Genomic DNA, 25672 nt, shown 5'->3' with positions numbered 1-25672 from the left:
TAATAAAATGTCAAAACCTGCCTTCGACAGTGATGGTTTTCAGATAATTTTACGTTCTAAAAAGGGCAAAGCAAAGAAATTACCCCAAAAAGATATCACTTTTGTGAAAGAAAATATTGAAATAAATATACCTAAAGCTCGCAGGTATTTGCAATTGAATGTGAAAATCAACTTTTTAGGTTATGTTATGTTTCAATATATTTTTCTATTACAGGCGAATTTTGTCGTGCATTGAAGATTTACGCAATTCCACATACTCTACAGACGTAAATAAATCTGTAAGTAGTATTTTAAAACATAAAGAAGTTGTAGAAATAGTTTGTTTTGGACTCGGTCATGTAGGAGAGTGCTTAATTTCTCAATACCAACTCGCATTGTTATTGTGTACAAAAGAGGCTTTAAAACTTAAAAAAGTCAGTGTACACGATCCTATATTTTCTACCAGCGAGTGTGCATTGCTAAAATCGTTAGATATCAATGTTATTGAAGAAAATAACGAAGGAAGTTACATAATTTCTAAAGAAGGTGTAACAATTGTGTATCTTCCTCACTGCCCGAAACAACTAACAAATAACTTTATTTGGAGCAACTGGGGATCTAACTTACAAAACTGTATTCTCATTTGCAATAGTTTTACGTCCCTCATTGAAAATCAACCTAGTCGCCTGATAAAAGATATTGTACCATACATATACAAAATATCATCATACACAACAGAAATAAATCTAGAAAACAGTTTTGTTCACAAAGACATATTTAACGACACATCTATTCACTATTTTACTAAAGAAAAACTAGACTCTGTGCCATCAGACTTTTGGGTTAAACAAGACAAGCCTACTTATGAAAACACTGAAGAGTTTATAACATCTTTAATGGTTGAAAAATTGACAATTTGATTTTTTCAAGGAAAGTCAATATGGCATCGATTACTACAAAACCAGCTTTGGTAACTTTGAGACAGCTGCTATCTGAAATAAGAAGGCAGAGTAGCACACCGAAATTGACAGAAAATGATACTGTGAAATACATCCTCGATCAGTACAGAAAATACCAAACCACCGACCAACAGCTATGCAAAGCGGCAGACGAAATGCATTACCGAGCTAAGACTTACAAAGAATATTTGTCTAATTCGAGGAAATACAAGGAAATAAATGCTGAGTATAAGGGAAAGGGGGAGCGTAGCGTTGAAGAAACAGCAAACATGGTTGGATTTAAGTTGCCGCATGATCCTAAATAAAAGTTTTAGGATTGCAAGAGAAAAAAGTTAAGACGGAGCTCCACGCCACACACTGAGGCCAGTCTCAACTATGCCATAATACATAATATTATAATTATTTTGCAAAGCAATGTCACCCACACCCATGTAACTTACTGGTCTTAGTTTGTAAGTTGAGCTGATAGTATGGTTTCTCACAAACTACTTATACAAACCAGCCTCTGGAGGCCTACTATGAAACCGTTTCGAGACTCAAACAATCGAATGGGAATACCGCGTCCTGCTCTAACGATGTCATTTCACGTTTGTTAGAGTAGGATGCGACATTCTCATTTGATGGCACCTGATTTTGATTACGCAAGGCTCAATATTCACTGTTTTGATAGTATGTGCCCTTATGGGCATATTATTATGTTGTGTTACACTAATAATAATATTGTAACTAGTATATTTAATGTACAAAGATGTAGATTTAAAAGTGTTCAAATAAAATGTTGCCAATTATTTTAAAATTCTTTTCTTTTCCTCCATTTTATAAATTCCTTTTTACGTCTTGTTAATAATAAAAGGCAATAAATATGTAAAAATATTTTATTTTAACAAACATAATACATTTTAACTTATTGTGTATACTCCTTCTCGATGAGTTTGGCAATGGTCTGTAGCTGCATGTTGCTGGTACCCTCATAGATGGTACCTATCTTGGCGTCTCGGAAGAATTTCTCCTGGGGGAAGTCTCTTGTGAATCCAACGCCGCCCATGAAGTCTATGCATTTTGATGTTAGGGTCTGTGCGATTTCTGAAAAAAATATATTTTAGTGTTAGAAAATGTCTGATAGTGTACTATTCAAGTATTGCAAGTTTCGTCTGAAAAGTCTCGCGGCACCTTACCATACCACTGCAGATTACTAAATAGTGGTCATACTAAGCTGCGCCATACAGCTCTAAATTAGAATATCCCTTTATTGCGTCTTGATGTGGCTTGACCCTTATGAATAACTGAATGCTCTCTTTCGTTTTGAATTTTCATCCAAATGTTAACGAAGTTTTAAAATAAAACTTCGTTAACATGCAACACTAATCAATTTAACTGACGCTTATTCATCGCACAATATCGATGGCACAATCAGCCGTCGAGTAAATTTTTTTCACACAAAAGCCCCACGGGCAGATTCATACTTAACTTTAACGAGTAATTGACAGTAATTGTATGTTTACGTCAAAACACCATTTAAGATAAGTAATCATCAATCTTTCTGAGTGCCTTTACATCTAAATTAATTTGAAGTAGGTATAGGTACTTTTTTAATTAGCCTATGCTGTCCCACTGCTGGGCAAAGGCCTCCCCCAGGGTCTTCCATTTTTCTCGGTCCTGCGCCACCGTTGGCCAGCCCGGCTGGTATGCGTCCAACTTGTCGCGCCATCTAGTCTTTTCCTTGGTCGGCCACGGTTGCGTCGTCCGTATTCGGATTTCGGGTACCCGCTCTGACGATAGCCTTACCCAGTACAGTTCGACAAGGCTTTATATGAACGTGGCGACTGGCGAGGAAAGGAACTAAACGCTTCTATCATATAAAAACGTCATTTTTGACATGTGTTTGACAGTTCTCCTTTACCAGCAGCGCTCCCGTCAATGTCTCCCACGTTCATTTAAAGCCTTGTCTAGCTGTATGTCCGTACCTATAGGTATAGAGTGTATATAAAATTATATTTTTTAAATTCATACCTGACGCGTAATATTTCGCCATGGCCGCCTCCTTGACAAACGGCATGCCGTGCTCCTTGAGTCTGGCCGCGTTGTACATGAGCAGGCGAGCGGCTTCCAACTGCGTTTGCAGGTGAGCGATCTGGTAGCTGATTCCCTGGGGGAGGTAAACAAGAATTTTGATGAAACGGATCAAAAAACTCAGTTGCCATGCTGAGTGTACGAGGAAATTGATTTCTAGGCAGTTAAAATACCAACGTCATTTGGTCGGATCATGTTAATTCAATTGTCAAAAATTGTGATCTGTCGGCTGGGTGTGACGCAACGCGACCAAACTTCGTAGGTCCACTATCTGCCTAGGAATCAAATTCTCTGATAGTACAAAGAGGTTATGAGAAGTACCAATCTTCTGTGTTGTTTTGTGTTTTGCATTTCCCTTTTAAGCTGATCACACATTTGTTAGCAGTTTACCACCACCTGCTACGCGTCAAACGCACCGTGTTGGAAGTTCCAACAGCGTTGGAAATTACCTGATAAGCATAAATTTTGTTGCCGAACTGCTTCCTCTCGAGGGTATAGGGGATGGTGGCGTCCATGCAGCCCTGGCAGAGACCGACCATCTGCGCCGCGATACCGATACGACCCTCGTTGAGGAAACCGGCTGCGTATTTGTAGCTGTGGGGAGAGAGAGAAAGAAAGTTTTAGGACAGTCATTTGCGTAGAACCATAAAGTTAATATACCTAGCGGAATAGAGCAACAATCTCGAGCTGTCAAACGAAACCGAAATTGGTTTCATCTGTGTGTAAAAATGTGTACATATACACTTACACAAGCATGATTGAACATGATTTCTATGAATAAATTGTCAACGTGCGGCACGTGCCGACTGGACGTCAAAAAAAGAGTGCTGCAGTCATGTATCACACGTCTCTTTTTACCACGCAGTGTTACTGATAGTGACATCTCTCTTGCTCAAGCCTTTGTTTCTCTATTTCGCTAGGTATATTAACTTTATGCGTAGAACTTAGGTTACGGGATATCTTCAAGCCCTTAAGTGTATGGTATAATCTTGGGTTAATTAATATCAATAGGTATTAACTGTCTTCAATGGTTTGCTTATAAAAGAGAAGGCATTAAGGTTTTGTGGTATTATTTGTGGGAGCCCCAACTTGTTGGTATGCTTGGTCAGGCCAAAGCACTGTCTTAGTTCATAACAGAAATAGAGAGAAGACTTCCATAACATAACGAGATTCGGAATCATAGCTTATAGTTTGTCACAGGTTTTTACCACCATAACCAGGGCTGGATTTATATCTTTATGAGTATAGGCCATTTTAATTTTGCCGCCCCTAGGACGCCTAGGACGCCATAGGACGCTGCCGCCCACAGGCTATGTCCTATACTGCCTATACATAAATCCAGGCCTGACCATAACCTTGATTATGGTCATTGGCGCATGGTCCTATCATAGGAAAGAATTTAAAACTTACCCATGTCCATATTCTCCCAGTATATTCTCTTCCGGTACCCTGACGTTGTCAAAGTGGACCATGCAAGTGCCCGAGGCTCGGATACCCAGTTTGTTCTCCGGTTTGGCCACGCTTAGACCGGGAGTGTCGCGCTCAACGATGAAGGTGGTAATGCCTTTGTAGCCCTGAGGAGAAATCCAAGGTGTTAGCTGATTAGCTCTGATGAGAGAAACGAGAGGAAAGTTCAAAAGGTCTTTGGTCTCTTTGAAACCCTGCGAAGAGTTGAAGGTGCTCATTGTTCAAGTGCTGGTTAGGTCCTGAGTTTTTTGACAGTTTTTTTCATTTTCCCCTCTTTAGTGTCTAAACACACTATGCCGAATTTCCGCGGCGAAAGTTCGGCTTGATTGCGCCTGTAATGTATTTTAAATTACCCATGACACACCATGCCGAAATTCCGTCGCGTCGCGTTATATTGTATGCGTTTGACATTGCTGACGTAATCATGCGGAATTTCCGCCGCGGAACTTCGGCATGGTGTGTTTAGACACTTAGTGCATATTCCGTGATAGGCAAACGTGAAGAATGTTGTTGGCTATGTATAGTAGCTACTTACTTAGTATCTACATAGACCTTGAATATTTTTCTGGCTATACGAAAACTGATAAGCAACTTTTAGGACGTTTCGAGATATTCTGACGTATCTACTTGTGAAATTAATGTTTAATTAACAAAATATTATGATGACTTGTTTGCTCTGATAAGGCAGTATTGACCCATTTGATATCGTCATGACGCAATATTGCTTATTATTATTCTACAGGCGTAGGGGCTTGACGCTGTGTTTTACAGATTAGTCTGAGGCATAAAATTAAATGCAACTTCATTAACATAAAGGCAATGCCCAACTTGAATAGTGCGTCGGATGGACATAATAAATCGGTCTCACTAATGGATCTCTCGCCAGTCGTGTCGGTCGTCCGTCCCACTTATGTTACCGTTATAATTTGCTCTTGTGTATTGCGCACACACAAGGGCACTGTAGAATAACTTCTGCGTAACTGGCCTCGTTTAAAAAAACCGGCCACCGTCACCGAAAACGGTGTGGGGGTATTTTTATATTACCCATAGACCTTTAGTCTACAATCTACATAGAGTATCTTAGACTATAATCAGGGCGAGCGAAGCGAGCCCTGATTATATATATCCCACAACCTATACATTTTGTGGTACACTTTACGGAAAAAACTATCACGCCTATAAATTTGTGCTTTAACATAGTAATTTTTATTTATATAAATGTAGATGTGTCATGACCAGTCAGTCAAGGTGTGACGACGCGAGCCCTCACAAAGCTCGGCTTTTAGCTAGGGTTGCCATCCGTCCGGATTTCCCCGGATTTGTCCTAGTTTGAAGGGCGTCCGGGTGAAATCCGGAGACTTTTGTTGAGAGATATCCAACTTTTTAGCCAGGCAGCAATAAACGAAAGATAAAAACTCGCTAAGCATACACACTTTCTTTCTTCTTTGATCAAAATCGAGTACGATTTCAAGGACTTAAGTTAATCAAATTTTTACAAATTTTTGTTGAAAAAATTGGGACGTAATAGTAAATAGTTTTAATAGGTGTCCGGGGAAATAGCCATATTTCGGCCAAATGTCCGGGATTTTTGTCGTGCTAGACCAGCGACGGCAATAAAGGTAATGGCAACCCTACTTTTAGCTAGTATAAGGATATTGTCAACATTATAAGGTATAACTAAAGTACCAGCATTTACCTTGGAGGGGTCAGCATTCGCCATAACCAGGAAGACTCCAGCGACGTCCGAGTTTGAGATCCACATCTTGGAGCCGTTGATGACGTAGTGGTTGCCGTCCTTCTTGGCCACCGTCTTGAGGGAGAAAGCATCGGAGCCCGACGTGGGTTCCGTCAGACAGAAGCTGCCTGCCTGGAATGATGGTTATGTAGTACGTCTCTTGTTTATTATTATCAGGGGTGGCAAACAGGGCGATCGCCCTGCAACGGCCTTGCAAGGTATTTTTTCGTAAGACAAAGGGCCTCGGCCCTCGCAAACACCTTCCGCCCTGGGCCTCGCAAGGGGTAAGGCCGCCACTGATCACTATTACTCCATCCAACCCGAAGAACCCGCTAAAAGTATGTGTCTAACTAAGATTAAAGATACTTAGTAAAACCTGATAAAACGTACCTATTATGATTTATGACGAACTTAATTCTTAGCAGGTAACTTCTAATTATCGATTATTATTAGTCGTCGGTAGTAGAGGTAAGGACGCTACTCACACACCTGCCGTAGGGGCAATCTAGGGTGCATGGCGATTGTGGTGATATCGGGAGTATCTCTACACACTTGCCTGCCGTGCAGTGTTTCCGAGAAGCTGAGCTGAGCACACGTATTGAGAATGGCACCCGTATTATCGACCAATCAAAAGATTGGAGTAGCCTTGGTGCTTTCTGTGGTGCTACCTCAAAAAAAGAACTGGAAGTAGATGACTTCAATAACTTTTTACGGATGGATTTTGACTCTTTTGAAGAGCTTCTTGCAATGGTGGCACCATTTATAGAAAAAAAAATACATTGATGCGGAATGCCGTAAGCGCTAGAGAACGATTAATTGCTACTACTTTGGCCAGTGGACAAACCTACGAGGATTTGAAATTTAGTTATATTATATCACCACAATTGATGTCAACAATGATTCCTGAGACTTGTTGAAACTGACTGAGAAATTGCCCCAATCGCGCTACACACGCAGCGACGGCAGGGTCGACTTAGAGATCAAGGATGGTCTCGCGCCCCTGCCGTCCTGCCGCAGGGCCAATTCTCCAAATTGCCCCTGCATACCTACACACATCACAATTAAGGATGCCATTAAGGGTCATCCCCACTCCTACACCCTAGATTGCCCCTGCGGCAGATGTGTGAGTAGGGCGCTGTAGATGTCGTCTAAATAATAGATATAACCCAGGCTATACAGTGTGTTAGTGTAAACCATCAATTAATGAGCCCGCCAAAATGAATGAAAAACTTTTCATACGGATGCCCGGATCGGCAATTTGTATGGGTATGAAGACGGCTTTTTTTGAGTTCCCAGCATTGTTCTCATAGAAAAAGTTGTTCATTATGACGGGCTCATTTGATGGTTTCAAGGACAACGGTGTTTACAGTTTACACTTACATCTTGTAGGTATTATCTTCTGAGTTTTCTATCTAAACTATACTAATTGTAACCTACAAAATAAGTAGATATTAAGAATAAAGCTAAGCCTACTTACGTATTCTGTACACAACTTTGTCAGGTATTTCTTCTTCTGTTCTTCTGTTCCTACTTTCATGAAGAGGGAGTTGACTAGAGTGTTGTGGATATCCACATATGCGGCTACTGATGGGTCCACCCGTGACAGTTCTTCTACCACCAACATCATGGTGAGGAAACCACAGCCAGAACCGCTGTATTCAGCCGGAGTCTCTATACCCATTAACTGAAATGGAATTACGTAGGAATGCCTTTGGTCGTTCGGAAACTTTGTAAAAAAAAACAAAACTTGGCGCCGAAAGTTTAAAAAAAAATCCTCGCGAATAAAAAATTTAAAAGTTCTAATCAGCAATTTCTGCGAGCGAATTTAAATTTGTATAATATTTTGTAGGATTTATAATAATAATAATTATAACTTACACCATTGTCGAAGAGCATCTGTCTGATCCCGTCGTCTATTTTGTGTTCGTCGTCCATTTTCCTGACCAAAGGCGCGATTTGATCAGTGGCTAGTTTTCTTACTGCAACAAAACATGATTACTTACTTATTAAATAATATATTTTATATTTACTTAATTTACTTAATAATATTACTTATAAACTTGATGAGAAAAGAAGCTTATTAATATTTTGTCTATTTAAAGATGTTAAAATCTTTAGAAATTTAATCCTGCTAACCTAAACAAGATACCTACGAGGTAGGTACTATGTCATATCTCATATCAAATTCCAGAATCTTGTGGTTTCTTTTGGAAGTAGGTATGTTCAATAATAAAATTATAAAAAAATATATTGTAATAAAAAATAAAAATACCTACCTACTTATTTCCTACGAATAATAAAAACTATTATTTCATATTTTTTTGTTTTACGTTTGTCAAATATCCAGGGGTTCGCAACCTTTTTGTGAAAAAGGGTGTGAAAGGTCAAGGTTTAGTAGGTAGATATATTTTTTTGGTACTAAGTACTTGTATTTAATAAACACTCATAATATGACATTATCGGGGAGATAACATATCGTACACGTAATCATTACTTATCAAATATTACAATATGACTTGTTTATCTCTGACTCGAACGTTAAACAAAGAACAAAAATTTTGTTATCATTAATTCGGAGATGAAAAAATCCTCATGTGTTGACTAACAAGTAGATGCTGGCTGGCATTACAACTTTAAGTCATTTAAACTAAGATGGATATGTTTTTTTCATTTGATTTTTAATTTAAACATATTGTCCAGGTGCCTTACTCCCGAAACTGATATCGATATCGATTTTCGATTTCAACGGTTTTTTGACACTTTAGACCAATGAGTTTCTAAAATACTAGAGTAGCAATGTCTTACAAAAGATTCTCAGAAATGCGTAACCACTTTTTTGTTCAAAAGACAATGTCAAGTCATATATTCGTTATGTCATTAATCATTATGTATGTGAGATATGCCTGCAGGCATCTTCGAAGTGGCAACGCGTTGCTACCGTAAACTTCCAATCTAGTTACGTTAGTAACATAGAATATCATTGCTTTAGACATACCTATCCTAAAATAGCGCTATTTTTTTAGTTTCGGGAGTAAGGCACCTGTTTTCAATATCAACTTATAACTTTTTACATTATTAGTATTATCATAAAGTTAGTATTATCTCTCCTGTCATTAAGTACTTGTAATATGAATTATGAAAGTACCGACAAACACGAAATTTTAAACTTAATAGGTACCTTGTGTTAAATAATATTTGAATATTTTACATAATATTATGTACTATGTTTGCTTTCGATAAGAGCTACAAACAACTGATATGACCGGGGGCACAAAAACATCATAATTTATGTTACTCACACCCATATTTATAGTAATTTAATTTAAATATTTATATATTTTCAATGACTACGTTAATGTTTTTTTGATTTTCGTAAGTCATTTTAGCAGAGTGTTTGTTTTGAGTGTTTAAAAATATTTAAACACACAGAAAAGAAGAGGCTAGTAGAATCAATGAAACAAAATCGATATAATATCTGAGCAAACAATAAAATCCTAATAAAAAATTCAAATGGAAACAACTCTTTCGACTGACAATCATAATAACCTTTTACAAATGAGCCGGCGAGTTGGCCTTGAGCCGTATCACGCGAGTTGTTTTTAAAAGGCTTATTATAACCCAGGCTCATAAAATTTGTAAAATGATTTTTGATTCTTGTTTTTGGTGCTTGCTATGATTTTTCATATGCAAACCTGATGATGAATCTACATACATAGTACAAAAATGTATATAATAGTAGGTAAGTACAATATTATGTGCTCGGAAGAATTTTAAGCGTGATTTTATTCAAATTGCCATTATGGACTAGTTTATCTGTATCGTTAATTAGAATATTTTTTATCAATACAATTAAACGTACTCGTTTCCTTCATCGCCAGTTCATCATCAGTCAGCATAGTCAGTGGTCTTGGAGTTTCTGTGCTGTACTTTGCCTTGGCGGCTACAGCAACAGGCGCCCTCCATTGCTCCAACACCTGTAATTATATTATTTATGATTCGATGAGAAGGTTCAGGGGATAATAATAAAGATAAGTTTTATAATATTGCTTCGTTGATTTGGTACATCAAATAGATCAAGACTTCATAATACAATACCATTGAATCTCAGATAATATCACACAAACAAGATGTTGAGTATCCTCCGATGAAAATCTCCTTGAAGCACTCAGGCAATTTAGCGTTTGTGAGAAGAAATTGATTATAATTGATCCCATACAAAAGGGTCCTGTGCTACTACTACGTCCTATTTAATAACATAAATAATGTTGAGTATCTGTTTAATATTTCTAATAACTATAGTAAGTAGGTACCTGGTTTTATTGAACGCTTTAAGCCTCCAGATATTATAACAAAATGTTACTTAATAGCCAGTATTATTATAAATAATAACATAAGTTACATTTTTGTATACTTAGCTGATAATGAATACACCGTAAACCGGACCGTAAAAGGCGTAATTGAAAAAAAAATGTACTTACTGGAAAACCGCTGTCTCAAATAATTAATTTATAATTTATTACAAAAGCAAATAAACAATTATGTATAGGTTGAGTATAGGTAAAACATGTGGTTTTTTTTTCGCGGTTCTCAATATTTTTATTTGTAAAATAACAGAGACGCGGGTCTTGCATTTCTATTTTCACGTTCTATTTTCAAATGCACTTGATCAATTTAGAACCAATAAAAAAAACTACAAACCTTGGTGCCAACACGGCGCAGAGGATTCATTGTACTTATTTTAGATGGAATACAAAGTGGCACTAGCTCTCGAGACTCAGGCGCAGCTCAGACTGGTTACCGGTTACAAAATAGTATAAATACTCGATATCTCCCTCACTCAGATAACAAGTTTTAAAACCATTGATATTTTTCAATCTAGATTTGTTAGTGGATGCTACTTTCGGGTTACATATAAATATGCTATCGTTGTATTCCAAGTGAATTTCGTTAAGTTTAGTTAAGTAATTTAAATCATAAGCACTATAGTAGCGATAGCTAATAACAAAAACGAAGCAGTGAAGAAAAGGTTTCAAAACTCTGTATTTTTTTTTTTTTGGAAAATGACATCGACATTTTTATTACGGTCTACTAGACTTTAGAGTTGTATTTGTTACGTACAGTATTGCAGTACGGTAGTAAGAATAATGTTGTAACTGTTATTTTTGTTGAAAATTATTGTATCAAGTAGGTACAGATTATAAGGTTGGGTTGCACCAGAGGTGTAGTTAAAGTCTTAGAGCATAAGGTTAAAGTTAAAGTTATGGCCAAAGTTATGGTTATAGTTAAGGCTAAAACTTTAACCTTAACTTTGACTTCACGTTGCTACTTGTTGGTCCGACAAGGCTTTATAAGAATGTGGGCGGGGGCGCTGCTTGTAAAGGAGAACTGTCAAAAAAGGCGTTTTTGTATGATGATTGATGGCAGTGTTAGTTCCTTTTTTCGCCACGTGCATTTAAAGCCTTGTCGAGCTCTATGGTTATGGTTAAATATGGCGTCTTGATGGCGTTCATTTTTAACTTTAACCAAAGATTTGACATTTCGCATTGTAGTTTAAGTTACAGTTATAGTTAAAGTATTATATTTATATTTGCTACGGGGCCCCCGTGTGGGCCGACAGAGCAACTATCGGCGCGGCTCGTCGCAAGTTGCTACAAAGCCAACGTCTTGCTCTTATATTCTTGTGCAAAGCTTACAGAACCACAAGCACCGAAGCCTTGCCCGTGTTAGCCGGAGTTTTACCCGTTGACCTTGAGATTCAGCGTCGTGCGACAATGTACTATCATAACAAAAACATTGACAACCCGTTCTTTTTAAGCGCTCGCGATAAAAATAAAATAGCAAGATTGTTTGAACCTTTAGAAAACTCTTTGCAAAGCCTAATCTCCGAATGGCAGACGCGTTGGGACTGTTCCACCAAAGGGCGACATCTTTATAATTTTTTCCCTAATATTCGTGAACGACTATCCAAACATTGGATGGATATTGATCACTGCGTTTCTCAATTCCTGACCGGTCATGGAAATTTTAAGGCCAAACTCTACGGATTTAATCTGGTAGCATCACCCATGTGCGAGTGCTCGACCGAAGGCAACATGTTTGAACAAACAGCTCATCATGTTCTCTGGGAGTGCAGTCTCTGGCAGGACGAAAGAACTACAATGCTAAACAACCTACTCTGCACATCTGGTGTCGCATACTACGGTGATCTCGTGGACAGCGCTAGGAACTTCCGTGCCTTCAAGCGTTTTTGTCACAATTACTATTGGCAACAGTCTAACACAATAAATTAATTTAGCTGTAGCATAGTAGTCACTATTATTATTAACGTTAAATTCCCGTGGTGCTTCTCCCCTTCAGTTCTTTGACTTTCGGTCACTGCAACTTTGTGCTGTCTCCCGCTTTATATTGGGGAGGGAATCTGGAATTCTTCCTACTCCTCCTATTTTCTTCTGATTAATTTCGTTGCGGGTCCCAAGACAGCTTTAGCATGTCCCTCGGGCTCCCTGAGATCATATCAAAGGGTTTTCGTGGTTGGATGCCGCTGTCGATCCTGGCGACACAGGAGATACAGTGGTGGGAATGTGTGGTGGGCCAAAGCCCGTTTAAAAAATATAGTTAAAGTAAGTTGATGCAACCCACCCTAATTGTTCAAATTTGTAAAAAAATCGCTTTCAAAAGTAGTTTATATTTGTGTTATTGTAAGCGTATGTGCATAGCGATTTATTTTAACTTGACGTCAGTTCTTACATCATTATTTTAATTTTATATCAATGGCAATCGCCTACTCAGTAAATAAGTAGGTACCTTTACAAATGTCGCGTGCAGAGTTTTTTTTAAATAAGTATTAATCTTTATTTTGTGTCACATCTTTCGAAAACAATAATAATAATATGATGACCATTTGTCGGTTTACGTGTAGGTACGTACAGATTTTCTGTTCATAACCATTCATAACTGAAAAAAATTATGGCTCAACCTTTGTTTTATAGCTTCGTGGGCTCAACACTGCAAAATTGAAACAAAACCTAGTATTGGAGCATTTTAGACTTTGTGTCGTGTATGATTTTTTAAAAATTTTTTGTTGTTCACTGCCGCATTCAGAGTGGAACATTAATTAGTTAAATGTAATTAAGTAATTCAAAATGTTGACATAAGCCCCCATACATTATCTGTCAAACTCTTCATTAAATTGAAGGTTAATCATAATTAAATGTCTCTGAGTACGGCGGTAAGACTTCAAAACTCCGACTTATGGACAGGAGGATTTTAAATTTTACATTTTTGAATATTCTGTGGAACCCCATCTAGCGGCAAATGTGATTAAGGCTAAAGCGACATCTATGATTAAGTTCCAAAATTAATACATATAACTTTCTCTAGAGATATTATAAAATTAATAAGTTCAGAGTTTTTAGGAATGAATTCTTGTTTATATTATTTACTTTTATTTTATGTACTGCTACCATACTATTATTATTATTATTATTTATTGATCAAAACATTATGATTTACCTTGTCGCAATGGCAATAACCTTTTGACGTTTGCACATTTTTACGCTGGCTACAATGGGTTTCTAGAACATACGGGAAACATTTGAAGTGTTGCCAACTTAAAGCGCTTTCCCTGAAATATGGGTAACATGATACAAAGACGAATAAGAATTCCAAAACAATTTACTTTTGTATTTATCCATACTAATGTTATAAATGCGAAAGTGTCTGTCTGTCTGTCTGTCAGTCTGTCTCCCTTTCACGCCAAAGCTACTGAACCGATTGCAATGAAATTTTGTACACATCTATTCTAGAGCCTGAGAAAGGACAAGGCTACATTTTGATAAGGGAAAATGTCTTATGTCCATGAAAATTAATTCGCATTGTAGTTCCTATATGTGACAGCAGATGTCGTTTTTATTACCGATGGCTCCGTAGCTCAGTTAGTTTAGCGTGGGTTAAGCGCATGGTCTAGGAATGTTGGAAATATCCGCATCCGCATCCGTAAATGCGGAGCATCCGCATATATTTGGACATCCGCATCTGCATCCGCATCCGCATTAAATCAATGCGCTACTTTTTACACTACTAACAACATGTTCTCAGTTACATTCAAAGGAATTTGAACGAAAACTTCCTTTGTACTCAATAACTTATGAAGTGTTCTTAGCCGTGATAATTTTCTTTTTAAATTTAGCATATTTTCTACTCCCGTGAATTTTTCCACATATTTTTCAGAATCAACCGTTTAGCTAATAGCTGGTAGAAGGGGAGACACTGGACACTAATGATTTCTTCCACTTTAAAACTTTGCATATTTCACAAATGGATCCCTAAATCGGAAAATGATCTTGGAATACTCGTAATATTTTTAAAATCCCTAATCAACGACACCACACACGCTGGAGTGGACGCGACATAAAAAGAATTATCCCCGCTTGATGTGTAAGGGAGGCCCCATAAATTTTTTTAAAGGTTTTATAGTATACCACTAGTGAATGTGCCCCGCGGCGTTACCCGCGGTTTAAGTGATATATCATAAAAGACTATGAATAGTACCAATAATAGGGTCAAAACGGGACGACACATGGTTATGTTGGTTATGGTTTATGGTAGTGATGATGATGATGACGAATGTAATTTGCATAGTAGCATATGCTTTCCGTTCTTAAAACAACGCCGAAACTCCCAAACTTGTATCTACAGGGTGTAACAAAAATAGTGATAATACTTTAGGGTATGTGCGTGTCCCTAGTAGAGAGTTCACTGTGAAAGTAGCAGCGCTGAAAGACCAAAAAATTTTTTCACTTTTGTATGGGGAAACTCGTGACGCTCGGGCCCTTACCCATACAAAAGTGAAAAAAAAATTTTGTCTTCTAAAGAATCAGGAGTTCTCTCAGCATCTCCCGAACCACGGTATACAAGGTATACCTCGGTGCAAAATCTTACTTGTTGGTAGTATATGCTTAGAATACTTCTCACGAAACCGAAGTCACCACACGTTTCTCTATAAATTTTGAGGAGTTCCCTCGATTACTTATGGATCCTTCATCAGATCACCACTTTTGTGAATGTAATACCAAATCAGGATAATACCCTTACCTTAGGATAATACCTTCTTTTGGTAAATATACCAAAAGAAAAAATTTGAAAATCGGTTAACAAACGGCGGAGTAATCGTTGAATATAAAAAAACGAACATAACACCTTTCCTATTTTGAAAGTCCGTTAAAATTGTAGCCTATGTGTTATTCTGATGTATTTAAAGCTACATTATTGTAAAGTTTCATTAAAATCCGTTCAGTAGTTTTTGCGTGAAAGAGTAACAAACATTCATACATCCATCCATACATCCACACATCCAAACAAACTTTCGCCTTTATAATATTAGTAGGAAGTAGGATAGTAGGATTCACCAGCTGCAGGGCCGGTCATAATCTTCGCTACTGCGCATCCCCGCCTTGGTAGCGCCCACTTCGAAACGGGCGTAAATCGCAATTTTTAATTTCGCCATAGCTTCTAAACCAAACGTCCAATTTAATCATTCAAAGACAAAATATTATCTACACAAACTGTACTTATTGATAAAATAATTTATTTTGATAAGGATTATCAGCATGAGTAAAATAAATGCGTTTAAATGTAGTCAAAAAAAAATCAAGATTTTTAAATAAAAAAATGGTGAAAGCTTTCGAATCTACTGAAGCAAATTTTCTGTTATTTGGCACAGATAAGAAGTAGACCACGTGAAGGATCATAGGCTATTATTTGTGGACCAATTTGTTTGTGAAATATCTAATATACACGGGCGAAGCCGCGCGGAACTTTATGTTTCGCGTGGTCACGACAATATCACGCGTAAGCGGCTGGACTCATTTTAATGAAATTCGGTATATTTTTATCCCGGAAAATATACGGTTCCCGCACAAGAAACTTTTATGATTCTCGCCTAAACTATTTAATCTATTTTGATGAAATTTGAGTCTGGGACAAGGAATGTTTTTTGTCCCGGAAAAATGTGCGGTTCCCACACAATATACTTTTCTGATTTGCGCGTAAGCGATTCAATCGATGTACGGGAACAACTATTAACAAAGGTCCACGCGGACGAAGTCGCGGGCAATAGCTAGTCTTAAATATATTTTATGTATAATATTATAAAAATATACCTATATAGTATATTTCCGTTGTCTGGCACCTGTAAGCTGTATTAACTGTCCTGTAGGCATGGAGCCAGACTGACGTGGTGCGAAGTGTCCATAAATATTATTATTATTATTATTCATTCGTAATCATTGTTTAAACATGCTCATACCTATCCGACATAGGTACCGTACAATGTTTAATACGGATAGCTGTATGAGAATTTTTATGCAATTTTAATTTTTACTAAATGTAAGACATTTAATATATAACATAATACATTTAAAAAAATTAAAATTACATAAAAATAGTAATACTTAACTAATAAGTATTGTAAGCATGATTACAGTGCAGAGCTATCCCAATTCCAACCAAATAAAATTTTATCTAAGGCAGTCAATAGGGCATTAATTTAGTTCGATAGTTGTTATTTTAGTTTTATTATATGACAACAGATGGCGCTATTTGGATATTTATTAAATTTTCAAATTAGAATATTTTATTTTGGACATTTTATCACGGCATTCCCACGGAAACGGAAACCACCGTACGCTATTAACTATAGTCCACGCGGACGTAGTCGCGGGCAACAACTATATTATAAAGTTTAAAAAGTCTAAAAATTAAAGTAAATTAGTACTTAAATAAATGAGCCAAAAAAATCTGACCGATAGCTCATAAATGACAAAAATGCATATTGTATAGAAAACTTATCAGTCTTGAATCTACTGTCAAATTAAGTTAGTTCCAAAAATTCATAACAGATGGCGCCAAGAGTCGTCTAAATCGCGATCGATCGATCGATATCGCTTGCTTTTAAGTGATTCTGTAAGACGTGGTACCATCTCAATTTACGACCTTTCGATTCTTTCGATTGTTATACACGCTTTTATTTATCTAACTACTCAGTACTTTATCTATGCAGTGACGTAACCTTAAACCTGTCAATGATAAATTATAGTTTATGGGTAAAGTTGTGTAATGGGGGGCTAAAATATAAGCTTCAAAATTTGGCATACTTAAATAAAGTTTAGTTTAAAATAATGAAATATTATGTGCACACTGCACAGCTGTTTTTGGGTATTTTAATTTATTTTAAAAAGCTTTTGACAACATTTATACTGACACCGCGCGCTATAAACTGAAGTCCACGCGGACGAAGTCGCGGGCAACAGCTAGTACAGAATATAACTAGGAGTTAAGTGTTAACAAGTTTAAATAATTAAAAAAAGGCATTCGAAGGGTCATAAATAATATCGTCATCTTCCGACCGAGCGAGGTGTTATGCTCGGTCAGGCCGAAGCCCACGTGATACATCTCAGCTGTCGTATATATACCGACGCGCTCAGAAAACTTCGATAGCGCGATGCAGGAATGTTAGGCGAATTGTGGGTACCGCCACATCACTCCCCCCCGAAGACCGGAGGTCGAATCTAGAAGTCTTGTCGCTTGAGTCGCCAATGCCAGTGAGTTCCAGTGAGTCGGAACTGTTGCAGTGAGTCCCAGTGAGTCGGAACTGTGATGCTTGCTGCACGGGATCCAGTGAGTTGGATAGCTGCCGTGCGGGGCCGATGCTACGTGCAGACCAGGAGAGATGTACTCTGCTTGCTGACCGGTCGGTGTAGTGAGAAAGCCCGATGATGCCGATGCGGCGATCGATCGCGCGATGCAGGAATGTTAGGCGAATTGTGGGTACCGCCACACAGAGAACATTAAATTTAGAATGTTTGAAACAAATTAAATCTTATGAGAAAAAAACAATATCTTTGTGGTAATTCATGCATATTATTTTACAACAATAATGCATTTTTGGGAATTTTCTTGTTTTGTAGCGGTCAACATTTTTACTGTGAGCTATCCTCTGTCAAACGAGATCTGTCAATGTCATTTGTTGCTGCTCATGTCCTGCGATTTTTCTCGAAAATCTCGAAAACGGTGAATAATTTGCTGCGGTCGATTTATTGAACAATCTAAAGTGATTTCTGTGTGAAACTCCCGCTGTGCTTGCGATCGTTATAGAGTAATTCATCGGAGAATCGTGTTAGCTACGGCTAAGACGCGAATCGTATCTTGAGACAGCTGTCTAGTCTATCGTGAGACCTCGTGCATAGTTTGTCATGGCTAAATGGGGCGAAGGTGATCCACGATGGATCGTGGAGGAGAGGCCGGACGCGACGAACGTCAATAACTGGCACTGGACAGAGAAAAACGCCGGGCCATGGTCGAAAGACCGACTCAAGGAGCTGCTGAATAACTTAAAAATAGCCCAAAATGGCATAGACTGTAAGATCACTGAGGTGGAGAAGATAGAGGGAGAAGCGACGGCGAATAACAGGAAAGGGAAGCTGATTTTCTTCTACGAGTGGGATATCAAGCTGAAGTGGGAGGGTTTGCTGGCTGGCTCAGCAGACAAAGTCAAGGGTGAGGTGCACATTCCCAACCTCTCGGAGGAGAACGATGTCAGTGAAGTTGATGTGAGTGGTATACATTTTTTTAAAATAATACATTAAGGGGCTGTTTCACCACTTCCTGATAAGTGCCAGATAGGCTATCCACAACTTATCTGACAGGTACTCCATACTCTATCTGTCATGTGGATAGCAATACTTATCAGGAAGTGTTGAAACAGGCACCTCCAAACACTTCCTGATAAGGATAGCAATCATTATCAGGAAGCGTTGGGATAAAAATCTGTGTTTTAGTGAACCTTAGGGTAGAGCTGTATCAAAACTTCTAATCGTCATAACATATTCTTAGGGCCTTTGTATTGCAGGTCTTTTTTTATATTAAACAGTTGTTCTATCAAGCAATACTTGCTTATTATCACATAAAATGCCTGTTACTCAATTTGATTTTTGGCCTAGCTAGTGGTGCACTCATTTCTGCAAATTAAGAATAATCCAGCCTAGAGAATACAATATTTTAAACATAACATTAACATTGTGCTTTCAAGATTGTACATTTCTATTACATAAAGCTGTGTTATAAACTTATGAATTAAACAATATGAATTATTTTACATAGCTCATAAGAACACTTATAGACAACAGACTAGTAACAAATTTTTCTAACAATAACTTTGAATTAAATCTTTTTATTAAAATTTCAGATAACAGTAACAATTAAAGGTAGCGGTGAGGAAGCACACAGAGCCAAGGCGTTCATGCACAATGTTGGCAAGACTGAAATACGGAAGCAGCTTCAGGAGTACATCCGAAGTCTCAAAGAGGAGTTCTCCAAAGGCCTTATCCTGCCAAAGAAGGGTGAAGCACCCATAAAAGCAGATAATGTATCCACAATAACCAGTGGTTTCAACAAGAAAATCAACATGGAACCCATAGTATCCACGGAGAAGAAACAAATAGGTTGTAAACTCGATACCAAGAGTCTCGAGCTGTCGGAAAAGTTCCAGTGTAGGGCCCAAGAGTTTTATGATGCTATGACTCGCATAGAAATGGTGACGGCTTTCACACAGGGACATGTTAAAATGGAGGCAGAAAAGGGGGGAAAATTCTCCCTCTTTGGTGGCAATATTAGCGGAGAATTCAGAGAGCTGGTTCCCGGCAAGAAAATAGTACAGTACTGGCGATATAAACAGTGGCCCGATCAACACTTTTCGGAAGTTACTTTCAATATTGACGAGAAGGTAATTTTATTTTCCTATTTTCTTTTACTCTTTATTGTTTGAAAGACAGAATTCAGTTATTACAAGAATTTAAATATAGTTAATTATAATTTTATTCTTTTTTGTGCCTAGATATCATTTTGTGTGTACATATATCTAGGCACAAAAAATAGTAGTTTTTTGTAGTTGTTTATAGTACCTAAGAAAAAATATAGGCTTTTAGTATGATATTATAATATTATAATAGACGTGCGGTAGGGTGTCAATCCCAGTTCAAGGATAACAGAACTGACAAGCAGCACCATGTGTAATGTTACATTACATTTTGTGGTTAACTTTATCATAATTTGATTACAATATTGCCATGGTTTTATATTGTAATAATTGGTCCACAGAAGTTATAATAATTATTAAAAATTATATTAGGGACATTAGGGATGTAGTTTTAAGGTACAACCAATTGTTAAAAAAAAGGTACAACAAAAAAAGTTGATAATTTTCATTTCAGTTGAAGCAAAATAATAATTTAGCTAATTAGCACTTTCATGTCATAAGCAAACGCATCCAAAATTCTCTCTCTTCTATCAATGAATCAACATTCCAGGAGGACCACACGCTAGTGACCATCAAACAGGACCTGGTCCCAGCGGCAGAAGTGGACCAGACCCGGGAGAACTGGCGACGCTATTACTTCGAGAGCATGAAGCGCGCGTTCGGCTTCGGAGCCTTCCTGTGATGAAGCTTAGCTTGTTTAGGTAAGGCATCCAGCTTGTAATCGACAATTCTGCATTGCGCTGTCAAAGTTTCTGAGATTGGCAAGATATCGACGGTGTAACAAAACTAAGTCATAATTCTTTAAGGTGTGTATGCATTCCTTATATATAGAATTCAGTGTGAAAGTAGCAGCGCTGAATGAGCCAAATTTTTTCACTTTTGTATGGGGAAACTCGTGACGGAAGCGCTATTTCACGCCGGTTTTCTGTGAGCCCGTGGTATTTCTCCGGTCGAGCCGGCCCATTCGTGCCGAAGCATGGCCCTCCCACGTCCTTTGAGGCGCTCAATCATATTACCCACATTTGCCAGTTGCCAGATACCTGTTGTCTAATTGATTAAAGTTTAAATTAATTGGTTAAGTGGCTTATGAGAGACAAAACTTCGCTATAATAATAATTAATAATATTACTAAATCTTAATGATGGATGGTAAATTGTCTGGGATAACACACATGCGTTCATCTGGATTATTGAGTCCTGGTACTTGAAATTAAATTTGATTGGGACTTAACGCGACTTATTCAAATAGTAATGCTACTACGAGTTGCTTTACTAGTACTTTTTATCGACGTTTCGGCCGTGTTGCAACGGCCGTGGTCACGAGGGGACTGCAGGAGCGCGACGTCTTCGTTTGCACCGGAGAAATAACAAAATATAGTTAGTACTTTACAAAAACTTAAAGCTATTTTCATTGATTTCAGGTAATATTATAATAAAAATCGTAATCGCAACTCGGCGTGACACACAATGTGCAAGAGTTTTGCGCCTTCCGACGTTTAGCAGTTACAGCTTGACTGACAGACATACGTTAAACGTACAAAAAGCCGAACAGATGAGTAATCTTATGATTTTCATTTTTTAAACATACCAAGTATGTTTTGCCTAGTAAGGTAAATGACTAGTGTTTGGACAGTACTAGTTATTGGACAGAGCACAAAACGCTATAATATTTATTAAGGTTGCTTTAAAAACTACCTGTTTTTCTTTAAAATTAGGCGTTCTATTACTTTAAAAACAGGATAGATAAAGATAAATATTGTGTTTTTGTGCTTTGTCCAATGACTAATATTGTCCAATCACTAGTCATTTTACCCTGTACAATACTTATTATTATAGATACAGTTACAAAATATGTCTTAATAAAATCGGCTTATAATAGGACAGATTTAGTTATACTCTGGCATTGGTAATTCATTAAGGAACACTCAAGGAAATATTGTTTATTCCAAAAATACTCTAAAACTGTTGTCAATATTGATAAAATTTGGCACAGATCTACAGTAGACAATGGGATAGGACTTAAGGTACGCGCCCAGTTTGTCGGCGCGTGCCGGGGCGGATCGGGGCTCAGCGCAGCGCAAAATGCGCTATAGCACACTATTGCCGGGCCGGGCCGCATCGCATTGACGGATTTTGAGTACTTTGGATAGCTCCAGTGTGACCACTCTTAAATCACTCGTGACTCGATATATCAAAAACGTTGCTATATTCTACTAAAATCTACTAGACCGTGTTTTAGCTTCTACCGAAAATCTACCTTTATTAATCAATGTATTCTACGTGGTTGAAACTAAAATAAAACTAAAATGTTTATTTGGACTGTCTTCATTATGCATTTTAAATTTTTATATTATTTGTTATTATATAATATCGATCTTCTATTAAAATTTACAAAAAATTTTGGACTACTAAATCGTCATTCATTTGACCTCAAATCTACCAAAAAGTGGAAATCTATGTGAAGTGTGGTCATGCTGTTGCCGGGGCGCAGCGGGTTTGTCGGGCCTTGTCGCATTGACGGAAATCCGCTGCGCCCCGACACAGTGTGCGATACGCGCATCCGCTTTCATACAAATTGTATGGAGGCGGATTTTTGCGACGAGCCCCGGCACGCTGAGCCCCGGCACGGCCCGTCTCAATGGGCTCACTCCTTAAGGCTACTTTTTAACAGTGAAAAAATTACAGTTTTGCAAAATTAGCTTGAGCACGTACAAATTGCAAACAACTTCTTGCAGGACTTAGTTTCCACAATAAAAAACAATGAATAAATAAAACATAATATGAAATCGTGATAAACTCTGTAGCTAAGTTTGTTTTAAGTTCATTTATTTGTAATTTAGGCGTTTATTGTAAATATTCAGGATTTTCCACTATAAAAGATGAAAATAATATATGTAATAATAAATTATCATCTGTTTTGCACTTTTCTTACTTGTTAAACACTTTGGTTACAGCATACTTAGATTTTTTAATTAATTTTTGATAAATACAGCATATTATTAGTATGTAGGCATATTCTGTACTTAATAATAATATGTTTACAATATTTATATACATATATAGAGAAAAATATTGTGTATATCTGTGTGCCCCAATTGTAAATCCCAGTTTTTTACTGCCAATTATACAAAAACTTGCCGCATAAATGTTCTAAATTATTCTAGATAAAGTAATTGTATACCTCATCAGTCACGAGCCTTATACACAATAAAATGAATATTGTTGCCTTACACAAACATAGCTTACATCTATTTATAATATCTGTGTCACTATGTTTGTCTGTCTGATGTGACCATGGAAATATTATGAAAATTGTATTTCTTTTTGTGTACAAATTGGGTCAGATTTTACCAATGCTTGTAAATGTAAATTGAAAAAATAACCTTAACCTTCCATTCATTGATTAATGACAGAGAGTGAGAGAGAGCATGATATATAATTAATGTGCCTGATAGACGTACGAACTTAAAGTACGCGGGTTTTAAGTTCGCGAACTCGGCTCGCGTCGGTGACGCACGAGAATCGCTCACACTGAATTACTATGCCCCCAGCCGCGAGCGAGCCGCGAGCCCAGGCTTTGCTGACACACAGGCTATTAAGATTGTCGAGTCCGCGTACTTACTCGCACGTCTGTCACTCTTTTGACTCTAACAGGTATAAGTGAAATGAATCTAATTATTACATAAATAGTCTTGGCTCACATGCTAAAAAGTAACCAAGAGACGAGGTACAAATAGAAAATGGACAAACATGTAATCTGGAAGACCTAGTATCAATTGGAACAACTGTTATGACTATGTAAACAGACAGACCAAATACTTACATGAAGTTGACTCGTCTCCTGGCTTAGAACATAGTTAAAAAGTATGGTCTAGCACCTAGGTCTTTTAGGGCCACTACATAATTTTTTATGTCATAAGTCCTTTGTCGAGTTGTAACGGGGGGAGGGGGGTCTAAAGATCACCGCTTGTAGTGTATTATCTTACGAATAATTTATCGATTTTCAATAAATTATGTTGGAAATTATTGTGTTTTATTCATACCGTATGGGATACATATAAGCTAACTAAACTTAAGAGTCAAGACTCAAGTTAAAGGAAGGAAAGAATTGGCCGGTATAAATAGTCAGTATTTAAGATGCATCTCGGTCTCAAGCATAAAGTTAATATACCTAGCGGAATAGAGAAACAAAGGCCAGGCAAGAGAGATGTCACTATCAGTAACACTGCGTGGTAAGAGACGTGTGATACATGACAGCAGCACTCTTTTATGACGTCCAGTCGGCACGTGCCGCACGTTGTGTGAGTGTATACGTACACATATTACGTTTGACAGTTCGAGATTGTTGCTCTATTCCGCTAGGTATATTAACTTTATGGTCTCAAGACGCGGTTCGGCTCTATGATTGGTCCAAATTTTGACAGCCAACCAATCACAGAGCCTGAACTGTGTCTTCAGACCGAGATGCATCTCGAGTACTGACTATTTATACCGGCCTTAATCACAAGAATGATCGCATTATTTCATACTTTAGAAATTAACTACCTTACTAATAAAAATATATACGATTTACGAATCATGTCATTGTCTCATGTAAGTTGTAACATTTCCAATATTTCAGACAAAGACAAGAAGATCTATAGTTATTTGCTGTGTAAATATTTTTATAAGTAAGGGGTTTGTGGTTCTGGATTTATTTAGAATCGGATCGAATCGGATTATGAAACTTCGAATAAATCTTAGATAGTCCAAATAGATTTATTGAAGTGATACATCATTTGAGGTGTTAAATCGGTTGTTTAAATTGAATAATGGTTATTGTTGTCTACGTTATGTAACTATATGGAAGGGTATATATTTATGTAATGTTAAGGTCACTAATATATTATGGTAAAGTGTTATAGTAATTTAAACGATATGTACAGATCAGTAATCTGTTTTTGTAGTCCTTATAAATTCAAACATTCACTAAACATGAAACGCCTGACAAAATTAAATATCAATGATACGCGAAAACTTGATTGACTACAAGTTTGTTATACTCATTAATCACTATTTTATACTCATTCCTATTACATAGATGACACCGTACAATCGACAAGTTGAAAAGTGAATTGTATTCATTTAATTAAACACTAATGAAAAGATCACACTGTGTATAGAGACTATAAAAATGTAACAACGTTTGACCTTGTCTGATAGCATGGGCGCACTAAGGTTCTGGGCCAGGGGGCGTATCAGATTTTTTATAAGCTAGGTGTTTATAAAAAATAAAAAAATTATAATTTAGTTGTAAAAATATTGTAAGAAAACTAATTTTTATAGACAAAAGTACTACTCAGATAAGATACTTAGTAGGGACGTCAACATGACCCGGATGGGGGGCTCGGTACGACCATGTCTGATGGTATCTTATTTTATTAACCGACTTCCAAAATACGAGGAGGTTATATGTTCGGCTGTGGTTTTTTGTGGATATAGAAAAGAGGCTTGACAGACAAGTAGAAAAAATCGTTAACGGCCTTGTACACAGTAACATTTTTATTAGTAAGGGAGTATATTTTGAATTAAAGAATTGCAAGTTTCAATATCTAAGGTCATAAAGTGACCTATCTTATCTTGTCCAGTGTAGAATAGACTGTGTTGACCC

General features: G+C 37.3%; 3 protein-coding genes across 4 annotated transcripts; 2 read left to right on the top strand and 1 right to left on the bottom strand.

Moving 5' to 3' along the window:
• LOC121733641 (protein FMC1 homolog) lies at positions 1-1726 on the top strand. 2 transcript variants are annotated; one of them, XM_042123956.1, is made up of 3 exons: positions 96-144; positions 215-278; positions 910-1726. In XM_042123956.1, exon 3 carries the CDS (start codon positions 920-922, stop codon positions 1241-1243), a length of 324 nt encoding a protein of 107 aa, XP_041979890.1. In that variant the 5' UTR covers positions 96-144; positions 215-278; positions 910-919; the 3' UTR covers positions 1244-1726. The 2 variants fall into 2 exon arrangements, with proteins under 2 accessions (XP_041979889.1, XP_041979890.1); XM_042123955.1 differs by having other exon boundaries at positions 1-144; positions 215-1037.
• A 71-nt stretch (positions 1727-1797) lies between these two features.
• On the bottom strand, positions 1798-11030 carry LOC121733640 (short/branched chain specific acyl-CoA dehydrogenase, mitochondrial). The gene is made up of 9 exons (XM_042123954.1): positions 10909-11030; positions 10070-10184; positions 8089-8189; positions 7688-7894; positions 6172-6342; positions 4419-4582; positions 3458-3602; positions 2949-3084; positions 1798-2021 (listed from the first exon to the last, which is right to left on the bottom strand). The coding sequence occupies exons 1-9, from the start codon at positions 10936-10938 to the stop codon at positions 1843-1845; spliced, it is 1248 nt and encodes a 415-aa protein (XP_041979888.1). The 5' UTR covers positions 10939-11030; the 3' UTR covers positions 1798-1842.
• A 7178-nt stretch (positions 11031-18208) lies between these two features.
• LOC121733756 (activator of 90 kDa heat shock protein ATPase homolog 1) lies at positions 18209-21676 on the top strand. Its single transcript, XM_042124103.1, has 4 exons — positions 18209-18818; positions 19454-19990; positions 20574-20724; positions 21444-21676. The coding sequence occupies exons 1-3, from the start codon at positions 18462-18464 to the stop codon at positions 20703-20705; spliced, it is 1026 nt and encodes a 341-aa protein (XP_041980037.1). The 5' UTR covers positions 18209-18461; the 3' UTR covers positions 20706-20724; positions 21444-21676.
• Positions 21677-25672: the final 3996 nt, after the last annotated feature.

The sequence above is a fragment of the Aricia agestis genome, chromosome 14 (genome assembly GCF_905147365.1).
Source record: "Aricia agestis chromosome 14, ilAriAges1.1, whole genome shotgun sequence".
Classification (NCBI taxonomy): domain Eukaryota; kingdom Metazoa; phylum Arthropoda; class Insecta; order Lepidoptera; family Lycaenidae; genus Aricia; species Aricia agestis.
This window is presented reverse-complemented; position numbering and strand designations above follow the sequence as displayed.

Bases quoted from the DNA above. Each gene is read 5' to 3' on its own strand.
- LOC121733640 (XM_042123954.1), bottom strand. From the start codon at position 10,938: ATGAATCCTCTGCGCCGTGTTGGCACCAAG. The intron at 10,185-10,908 runs GTTTGTAGTTTT...ATATAATTACAG, and splicing joins TGCGCCGTGTTGGCACCAAG to GTGTTGGAGCAATGGAGGGC. The intron at 8,190-10,069 runs GTACGTTTAATT...GTTTTGTTGCAG, and splicing joins ACTGGCGATGAAGGAAACGA to TAAGAAAACTAGCCACTGAT.
- LOC121733756 (XM_042124103.1), top strand. From the start codon at position 18,462: ATGGCTAAATGGGGCGAAGGTGATCCACGATGGATCGTGGAGGAGAGG. The intron at 18,819-19,453 runs GTGAGTGGTATA...TTAAAATTTCAG, and splicing joins ACGATGTCAGTGAAGTTGAT to ATAACAGTAACAATTAAAGG. The intron at 19,991-20,573 runs GTAATTTTATTT...TCAACATTCCAG, and splicing joins CTTTCAATATTGACGAGAAG to GAGGACCACACGCTAGTGAC.
- LOC121733641 (XM_042123955.1), top strand. From the start codon at position 8: ATGTCAAAACCTGCCTTCGACAGTGATGGTTTTCAGATAATTTTACGT. The intron at 145-214 runs GTATTTGCAATT...TTTCTATTACAG, and splicing joins AATATACCTAAAGCTCGCAG to GCGAATTTTGTCGTGCATTG.